The sequence below is a fragment of the Thunnus maccoyii genome, chromosome 20 (assembly GCF_910596095.1).
Source record: "Thunnus maccoyii chromosome 20, fThuMac1.1, whole genome shotgun sequence".
NCBI lineage: Eukaryota > Metazoa > Chordata > Actinopteri > Scombriformes > Scombridae > Thunnus > Thunnus maccoyii.
The window spans coordinates 1,269,611-1,279,030 of NC_056552.1; the positions used below are offsets into that span (position 1 = coordinate 1,269,611).

General features: G+C 39.6%; 1 protein-coding gene across 1 annotated transcript in view; it reads left to right on the forward strand.

The window, feature by feature from the left end:
• Window positions 1–8,341, forward strand: part of asah2 (N-acylsphingosine amidohydrolase 2) — a 22,465-nt gene extending 14,124 nt beyond the window's left edge. The window contains exons 13-23 of the mRNA XM_042398052.1: window positions 445–549; window positions 1,842–1,923; window positions 2,241–2,356; window positions 2,470–2,564; window positions 3,125–3,164; window positions 3,264–3,362; window positions 3,626–3,721; window positions 4,905–5,054; window positions 5,436–5,492; window positions 5,618–5,706; window positions 7,429–8,341. Coding sequence (XP_042253986.1) covers window positions 445–549; window positions 1,842–1,923; window positions 2,241–2,356; window positions 2,470–2,564; window positions 3,125–3,164; window positions 3,264–3,362; window positions 3,626–3,721; window positions 4,905–5,054; window positions 5,436–5,492; window positions 5,618–5,706; window positions 7,429–7,627 — 1,128 coding nt within the window. The 3' untranslated portion in view covers window positions 7,628–8,341. The remainder of the gene's footprint in view (window positions 1–444; window positions 550–1,841; window positions 1,924–2,240; window positions 2,357–2,469; window positions 2,565–3,124; window positions 3,165–3,263; window positions 3,363–3,625; window positions 3,722–4,904; window positions 5,055–5,435; window positions 5,493–5,617; window positions 5,707–7,428) is intronic.
• Window positions 8,342–9,420: the final 1,079 nt, after the last annotated feature.

The window sequence follows — 9,420 nt, forward strand, 5'->3', positions numbered from 1 at the left end:
CTGTCTGTCTGCCTGCCTGCCTGTCTGTCTGTCTGTCTGTCTGTCTGTCTGTCTGTCTGTCTGTCTGTCTGTCTGCCTGTCTGTCTGTTGGTCTGCCTGCCAGTCTGTCTGTCTGTCTGTCTGCCTGTCTGCCTGTCTGTCTGTCTGTCTGTCTGCCTGTCTGTCTGTCTGTCTGTCTGCCTGTCTGCCTGTCTGCCTGTCTGTCTGTCTGTCTGTCTGTCTGTCTGCCTGTCTGTCTGTTGGTCTGCCTGCCAGTCTGTCTGTCTGTCTGCCTGTCTGTCTGTCTGCCTGTCTGCCTGTCTGTCTGTCTGCCTGTCTGTCTGCCTGTCTGCCTGTCTGTCTGCCTGTCTGTCTGTCTGTCTGTTTTTTATTTGAAGGTTACATTAAACAGATAAACACACGCTGTCTTCACAAATGACGCCAACATGTCGCTGCCTCCTGTAGGAGCTGTATGCCGGCGCGGTGGAGGAGGTGACTGGTTTCCTTCACTCTGCTCATCAGTGGGTCAACATGACAGATGTTACTGTTCAGATCAACAGCACACACACGGTCAGCAAAACACACACAGAACACACACATTCAACAAATAACAGAGACACAGAAATCATTTAAACTAATATTACAAAGTGAGTTTAGTTCCGTTCAGCAACACAAGACTACAGAGCAGGAAGTTATTTCCTGTTTCCCTCAGCTCATCCTGCATATTTTACTTTACTTTTAATGTTTCTCAGCATCTCCAGTCAAGTGTGATGTGACCAAAGCTGACAGTTATTAACTGTTTTATAACCTGTTTACAAAAACAATCTTGTCAAATGATTTTTAAAGTTTTACCAAAAATCTCCCACTGATTTTTCATAATTCATTGATCTGTTTGTTGAGCTGATTATCAAGAGATTTAAAGGACACATATTCTGCACATGTCCAGCCTCTATATTTATATTCTGGGGCTCTACTGGAATAAAAACTCCTTATTGATCTTCTACTGGTCCTTTATGCAGCCTCTCAGTTCAGCCTCTGTCTCTAACAGGTCGTTTTAGCTCCTGTCTCTTTAAGGCCCCGCCTCCTGATGAGCCCACTCTGTTCTGATTGGTCAGCTTCAGGAAGCTTCCTCCGGCTCCGGAGGCTACGTAAACAAACTATAGTAGCAGGATTTCACTTCTTTTTCTCCTTCTTTACTCCAAATGTCAACTTCTCAAATCCATCCGTACATGTTGGAGCTGAATCAGATCTTAGCAACCACATTAGAAACAACCTTAGCAACCAAGGCTACAGTACAGCCAGCCATTTATGAGCATGTGCAACGAGCCAAAAGTCAAAAGTCAGTAGGTTGAAGCCTTGACTTTTGACTTACAGGCAGCATTTCTACATACGTTTGTGAACATGTTTAACATCCGACATCAGAGCAGGATATATACAGAAAATTGCAAAAAATGTTCCCTTTAACTCAGTTTTCTTCACATACAGGAGTAAAACACGCCTGCAGATCCAAAAGTGTCTTCTCTCCAACCCTGTATTCAAAGTTTTAGAGCAGAAAACACTTCCACCTGGGCAACAGGCGTCAAAACAGCCCAACATCAGATCTTATTGAGCTTCTTAGTAAATACAATGTTATATTTTTAAAATATGGTGACGCAAAAGTGGCTTTTGCGTCACCACCAATTTGCAAGAGGCTGAGTAAATATTCCACTTGGTGTTTGTTGAAGTTGCGGGTTGTAGCTGAGAGTATTTAAATATCCTGAACTTTGAGATTCAGCTACTGAACAGACAAAACCTTTTTCACAGATATATATATATATATATATATATATATATATATACATGTGTGTGTTTGTGTGTTTTAGGTCAGCACTTGTAAACCAGCTCTGGGTCACAGCTTTGCAGCAGGAACGACAGACGGAGGAGGAGACCTCAACTTCACTCAGGGTGATTCTGCTGTTATTCTACTCTGAACGGTTTCAGTCTGCTTCAAACAAACGAGTTCTCCTCGAAAACACATTCACGGTGCTGCAATGGTTTGTTCACATGAAAAAAAGACAGAAGTGGCTGTGCGAAGAATGAAAAAAGAATTTAATAGATAGAATACTTTATTAAGTTATAGCAGCCAAATCACATAAAGCACAAAACAAAGAGAAAGATAAAAACAAGTAAAGCAAAGCTCAAACTGAAACCCTGATTCTGCTGTTTTTTTGCTGTTTTACTGAGATAAAAGTCTCTCTCTCTCTCTCTCTCTCTTTGTGTAGGCGCCGTTGTAGGCGACCCATTCTGGGACGGGATCCGAGACGCTCTCCTGGGCGAGCCGTCCAATCAGACGCAGGAATGTCACCGACCCAAACCCATCTTGTTCAGTACTGGAGAGGTGAAGAAGAAGAAGCAGAGATACAATCAGAGCACGTCAGATACATTTTGAAAAAAAATTGCAAATTAAAACTGAATGAATGTGTGTGTGTGTGTGTGTGTGTGTGTGTGCAGATGAACTGGCCTCTGCCCTGGCACCCTCAGGTTGTTGACGTTCAGATCATCACAATCGGCTCCGTAGCTGTCATCGCAGTTCCTGGAGAAATGACGTAACAACATTTGACTACCACTACTAAAAATAGTACTGATGATTATACAGCTGATAGTACTCCTCATAATACTACTGATAGAGAATCATCAGAGACTCTGCAGCTCCTCTCGGCTTGACGGAGCTTTATAGTGAGTTTCAGCTCATTGTTTATCTGTCCGGCTGCAGCTTTACTGTTCTGGTTCACTCTCAGCGTCTCATAGCGTCGTTTCAGAGACAAAGCTGTAAAAAGCCGCTGAACACTACCTGCTAACAGTTAGCTGTAGACTAGCTGGTGAACATAGTGGAGCATTTAGCAGCTAAAGAGCCAGATATTTCCCTCAGGAGTTGGTAGAGAGTAAAAACAGAGCTAAAAGAGAGTGAATATTGGACAGAAACACGACTCTGTTTGCTAACAAGATCAACATATCAACTTAAAAGCTGAGTTCACTACCTGACATCAGTTAATACAGGTTTAATAATACTGATAACAGTAGAATTAATATTACTGATGATACTTCTGACTACATGACTACATGACTCGATCCTGACGTTGTGGCTTTATTCTGTGTGTTTTAACAGCACCATGTCAGGGAGGAGGTTAAGAGAAGCTGTCAAACAGGTGAGATGAACACAAACATCATCGCACTTTAACAACTGCAACAAGTCATGTGACAATACTGTGTGTGTGTGTCTGTGTGTGTGTGTGTGTGTGTGTTAGGAGCTGGAGTCAGAGGGGATGTTCAGGGACTCTGAGGTGGTGATCGCTGGTCTGAGTAACGTGTACACACACTACATCACCACCTATGAGGAGTACCAGGTACACACACATCATCATCATCATTATAAAAGATGAACATCTGATTCTTTGATTAAAAAAAGTCAAAGGTACAAGCCAGAGCATAAACCTGTACTGTGAATACATTACCAGCAGAGGAAAATATAACTGCAACATTAAATGAAACGTTACGTGGGGACAGAGATAAGTTGTGTTTAGCCTAGCTTAGCACAAACACCGGCAGCAGGAGGAAACCTGTTAGTTTGTGTCTGTGCTGACGGTGAGTTGCGATCTGTGTTTTTCAGCTTCAGCGGTATGAAGGAGCCTCCACCATCTACGGTCCGCACACGCTCAGTGCTTACCTGCAGAAGTACCGAGGTCTGGCCAGAGCCATCGCACAGGTGTGACTGGGTGGATAACACCTTAAATAATTAATGTAAACATAAACTGCAGACATGAGTGGCCCTTATGCTTTGCAATGAATCCATTTGTTGTTTGTTTGTTGTTTTTTATTTTAGTTGTTTTACCGGTATTCAGGTGATGGTACTCTGACTGTGTTCAGACAGAAAATTAGGTGAATTTTAGAGAAAAACAAATGTACTTCCCACATTTCAGAGGGAAATATTGTACTTTCTACTCCACTACATTTATTTGACAGCTTTAGTTACTTTTCAGATGAAGATTTGACACAATGGATAATATAACAAGCTTTTAAAATACAACACATTGTTAAAGATGAAACCAGTGGTTTCCAACCTTTTTGGCTTTTGACGTCTTACAAAAAGCAGTGTGTAGTCGGGGTCACATTTCAGCATTCATTTCGTCTATTGGTCAGGAACTTTTTTGTCCAAGTTGTGGAAAATAACCTTTGGCTTCGCCACATAGTGTGAAAGAACAATAAAAAACAGTACGATGATGAGGACAAGCAGCAACAACACACATCAAGTAACATCATTTAAAACATAAATTAAGTAAAAATACAGTGTGATAAAATAAAATGGGAGAGGGGTAACTGTGAAATTCAGAGTTGGTGACGCATTTAGCATCCTAACTGCATTTGCAAGAAAAACCTGCTGTGCTGAACACATTTTTGTTCGTACTGTCTGACGTCTGTAGCACCTCCCTGAGGGTAAAAGAGTGGGAAGGATCACTAATGATCCAGGAAGCTTTACTCGTTATATTCAGTTCATTTTTCTCACTTCTGGGGCTTCACTATCATTTGCAGTGACATTTACTATTCTCTGCAGTTTCAGTTTATTTCTTACATTTAGATTTCTCTACTACATGATCATATTGAAGAATAAAATCTTTTACGCTGTCTGTACATTGACCGTTCGGGGTGAACCAACACGGAATGAAACAAGCTGAAAATTAGTTTTGCTTTCTGTCTGAACACACGTTGATACCCAGTTCAAGCACTCTCTGTACCTGCTCAACCTTTGCAACGTCACAGGATTTCCACATCATTAGTTTTTCTACCATTTTAACCCCCAGTGAGATCCGGATTTCCTTCAGCTGAAGTTACAATAACAAAATGATCATCACAGTGTCATTTAAATGTAATAACTGTTTTTGTGTTTTCAGGACAGAGTGTCGGAGCTTCCGGTCGGCCCTCCGCCTCCTTTCTTTCAGAATAATCTCTTCAATCTGCTTCCTGCAGCGTCTGTTGACAGAAAACCAGCGAACAGAAGCTTTGGAGACATCCTAAAGCAGGTTTACCCCATCTACAGACAGGTAGGATGCATACATTCACACTCTCACACCTGTTCCACTGATAACACTCGGCTCTGTGGCGTCCCTCAGGGCTCAGTACATGGACCACTTTTTTTTTCAGATGCTGCTCTTTGGTCATTTTCTCTGTCAGTTTGAATCTATTTCCTGTCATGTTATGCTGATGACACCCAGCTGTATTTTTCACAACAGGAAGATCAGACAAATGCATCTTAACTACAACTGAACTTTTTTAATCCTGCTTTTTAAAACTGGATTAAAAATAGTTGCACACCTGTGGTTTCATGTTGTTACAGGGTCCAAACAGAAGTTTGTATTTTTATTTTTTGTTGACATACATACAGTAAATAAAAGTATTTTAATGTGTTTTTGTATATTTTTCAGGGTGATGTTGTCTCCGTCACGTTTGTAGCAGGAAACCCCCGACACTCTGGAGACATCGTAAGACCAAAAACTGCTTTTCTTTCTTGTTTCTTTGTTCTCATTATATTCTTGTATATTTTTCTGTAGTGTCTTTTTTACTTTCTTTCCTCTCTGACCTCATCTATCTTCTCACCTCTTGCTAGAGAGATAAGACTTTTGTTACCGTGGAGATTTACGACAACAGAACAGACACCTGGGAAGTCGTCCACACTGATGCATCATGGGAGACCAGGTGTGTGTACTATATGTGGAGGTGCTGATGCTGCAAAGTACTACAACACTGTAAATAACACATGAAAAAATCTGATGACGCAAAAAATCTTTACAAGAATCAAAAAAAAGGAGCAACAACATTTTTTTTGTTTGTGTTTGACAGAATTCAAGTAATTTCAAAGTTTTTAGAAAATCCAGATTTGCTCCCTACAGGAACTTTGCCGCTCGATAATAGCGCCACCTAATTTCCTCCTTTTTCCTGTCATAATTACTGCGTCCACTAGAGGGCAGCAAAATAGCAGTTGCTCTGATGTTAATAAGAAGCATCTTCATTCAGTAATTATTGTCTCTGTCAGTAATGTTATCTGATGTTACACATTTATGGACTAAGTTCATCTACAATCCACTGAGAATCAGACAAGAAGCAGCGACAAAATCTGAAAAATCGCAGTCAGCACGGGCATATTTATAAAAAGCTAAGCTAACGTAGTGTAATGTGATGTTAACTTTAGCTTAACATTACTTTGAGTTAGCAATCTTTTGTGTTAAGGGTCAGAATGAGTGCAGGATTAATGTTGTAAATCCTCCAGATGTTTGCTAAAGCATTAAAACTGTGTTAATGTTGAAGCTGCATTTTAGCTCAAGTTACACCCAGACAGTGAACAATAGTGAACACAGCTTCTGAACAATCACAGACTAAAAGTAAGAGACAGCCGAAGTCCATGACATCACTTCATCTCTAGCTCCTGTAACTCAACCATAGACTGTAAAAAACATGGATGTAGCCACCATGACATCACCCATTGGTTTCTTAAGAGCAGTTTTGAAGCTCAAAGTGGGCGGCTCCGATCATCGCCATCTTGGCAGTGCCTGGCTCCGCCTCACTCCCAGTTAATCCTAAATGGGCAAAGAGGTGGAGCTGAGGTGGGCCAAATGAATGAGTTATAAAAAAATTCATCCACCATACAGGGAAATAAGCTATAGAGACCAAAACCGTTTTTTGTACCAGGCTGTAAACATGTTTATTTCTGCTGTAAAGTTGGGCATTTTCGGCGTCAAGTGGCCATTCTAGGAACTACAATTTTTGGCACTTGCATTGGCTTCATTTTTCAGCCCTGGAGGTTGCTGCTTGAACTCAACACAATCTCTTATTCAATGTTTCTTTCATCAGCTTTTGTGAAAAAAGGCAGCGTGTTCCTGGAGTTTTCTTTCCATATTCTCAGAGCGTTCAGCTCCACTACAGCAGCTGCTGTGAGACATTTAAACCTTTGTGAATTTAACAAAGTCAAACAAGAATCAAAACACTACAGCTCCCATTAAAAGAACTGCACCAGTAGCTTGGGTACTTACATCATCGTAACTTGATTTCATCCACATCCATAAACCTCCTCTGTGCTTCCTCCTGCAGTCATTGTCGCTGTTTGCAGCTGTAATCTGAGCTGTGTAAAGACTTCTATCTGTTCTGCTGTTATTACAGACATGTCTGAACTCGCCGCCACTTGCTCATGGACTCGTTTCCTCTGTCGGGCACGTGCCAACAAACCTGTAGGACTTATGGCAAACGATGTTTGTTAAAGGCACCTAAAAACATAAATATTGAATAAACAGCAATATTAGATGGTTTTTAATGAGGTTTTCCTTCTTCTGGAGCAGAAACTGGAAGTATATTTTTATCAAAAGGCCCCAAAAAAATGTAAATCAAGCCTCTGCTGGGAATGACCTTTAATGTGTCTTAACGCAGGTTTCACTGGCTGAAGGGTGCGAACCGGCAGAGTAACGCGACGGTCGAGTGGCACATTCCTCCGCTGACACCCAGCGGCTCCTACAGGATCAAACACTTCGGACACTACAAGCAGATGAAGGGCCTGCGACCCGTCATCACGCCGTACGAAGGCACGTCAGACGTCTTCAGAGTCACCGCCAGCTTTTACTATCAGTGACGTCACTCATCCCCCTGATCATTGAGGTGCAGGAATATAAAGATCCATGACTTTTCAAGTGTTTTCATGACCTGAAACAGTTTGTCCAGCTGAAAATCAACTTTCAGTATTCTGACAGAAATTAAACGTTTGGTTTTAAGGCAAAACATTTAAAACTTAAATCTCATTATCAATTCTACACCCAAAAGAGCATCAGGGTCACACGAAAGACTGATTTAATAATCCACTATATCTCAAACAAAGAAAGAATTATGGGATTGAATTCAGAATTAAAAAAAAAAAAGTCTGAGAAAAAACCAAGAAATGTTTTTTCTAACATGGCATTTATCCTCATCTGTGCCTCCAAAAAATGTTTGAGTTTCCAGTAATGTGTCTGAATTTATTTGAGAAAACAAACCAGGAAGAAATATTGTGTCTTATGAGTGAGTAGAAATAACCTTTGAGATTATTCCCGCTGTCTATGAAGAGGTTTGATGTTACTCATTATTGTATTTAATTATGTACAGAACTACACAGATGAAATGTATTACTTAATGATACTTAATTTAATTACTTAATTATATAATTTAATTCACAATTTCTGTTGAATTCAATTCAAATCCAATTATTCACCAGAATATATTTTATATTTGATCATAAGTGTAATATGCCATCAATAATCAATAGATGTAAGATATATAGATATATATATAATGTGTGTATGAGAAAACAAAAAAACATTTCAGGTAAATTGTAATAACTGTCAATAAAAATGGATTCGGCGTTTCTGTTTCTTCACATCTATTTTTTGTTTTGGGGGTTTTTCAGGATGATTTCCTTCAGAATACCAACAAATCAATGAGAACAGAGTTCAGTTTCCAGATCATTTCACTATAGAACAAGACCCTTAAAATACCATGAATTCTTAATTTGCCTCTGAAAACACTGTTGACACCTTAATCTGAATCAAGCTGAGCCAGAGATCCTTTTATTTGTCCATTAATTAAAAAAGGCAAAAACCAAAAATTACTTAATTGACAAATTGAAGGTGTTAAGATTTAATTCTGATGATTTCTATATTTTTCTTCTTGTCAGCAAATCTCATGTAGACTAATAACAGCGATAAGATTATCACATCATCTATTAATTTCTCAAGGACCTTCAGCTCAAAGTCCAGAGATTGTGATATAAAAAGCACAACAAGCTAATGAAGCTGTAAACAACCACGTTCCTGCACACGCTCACTGCTTTACACAGATCTACTCTCTGAAGACTGAAAACGTGATGCTGTTCTTTGTACTCTTCACGATGAAGGAACATGTGACCCAGTGCAGCGGTGTGACTCACTGACGTGTTTTTAATAGTTTTTGGAACAACAACGGAGGAATAAGATATATCAGGCTTTGATACAAACACAATACTTGTTAGTAGATCAGTTCATTGTTGGTTTGGATCCAAACATTAGATTTGCTGACAATAAGAGAAATATTGAAAATCACCTCATTACCCTTTAAGTTACTGTATATAAAGGTTTCTCAAATGGGCTAAAATGAAACCCCTTAAAAGTAAAAGGGTTAAATTAGATAATGAATGACTTCCTCCTTAATTTACACATCAGTTTGAAATATTTGAACGTTCCCTTATCCTTTAATCTCTTAAGTAATCCTCAGTAAAAAGTGATGCTGCGTTGGTTCCAACATGATAAACAAACACGACAAAAACGTGTTAATAGCAAAAATATTTATTTTAAACTTGTCTGTATAGAAATTCGTCAAGCAAACCAGACTTGCACGACACAGGAACATTTTTTATCA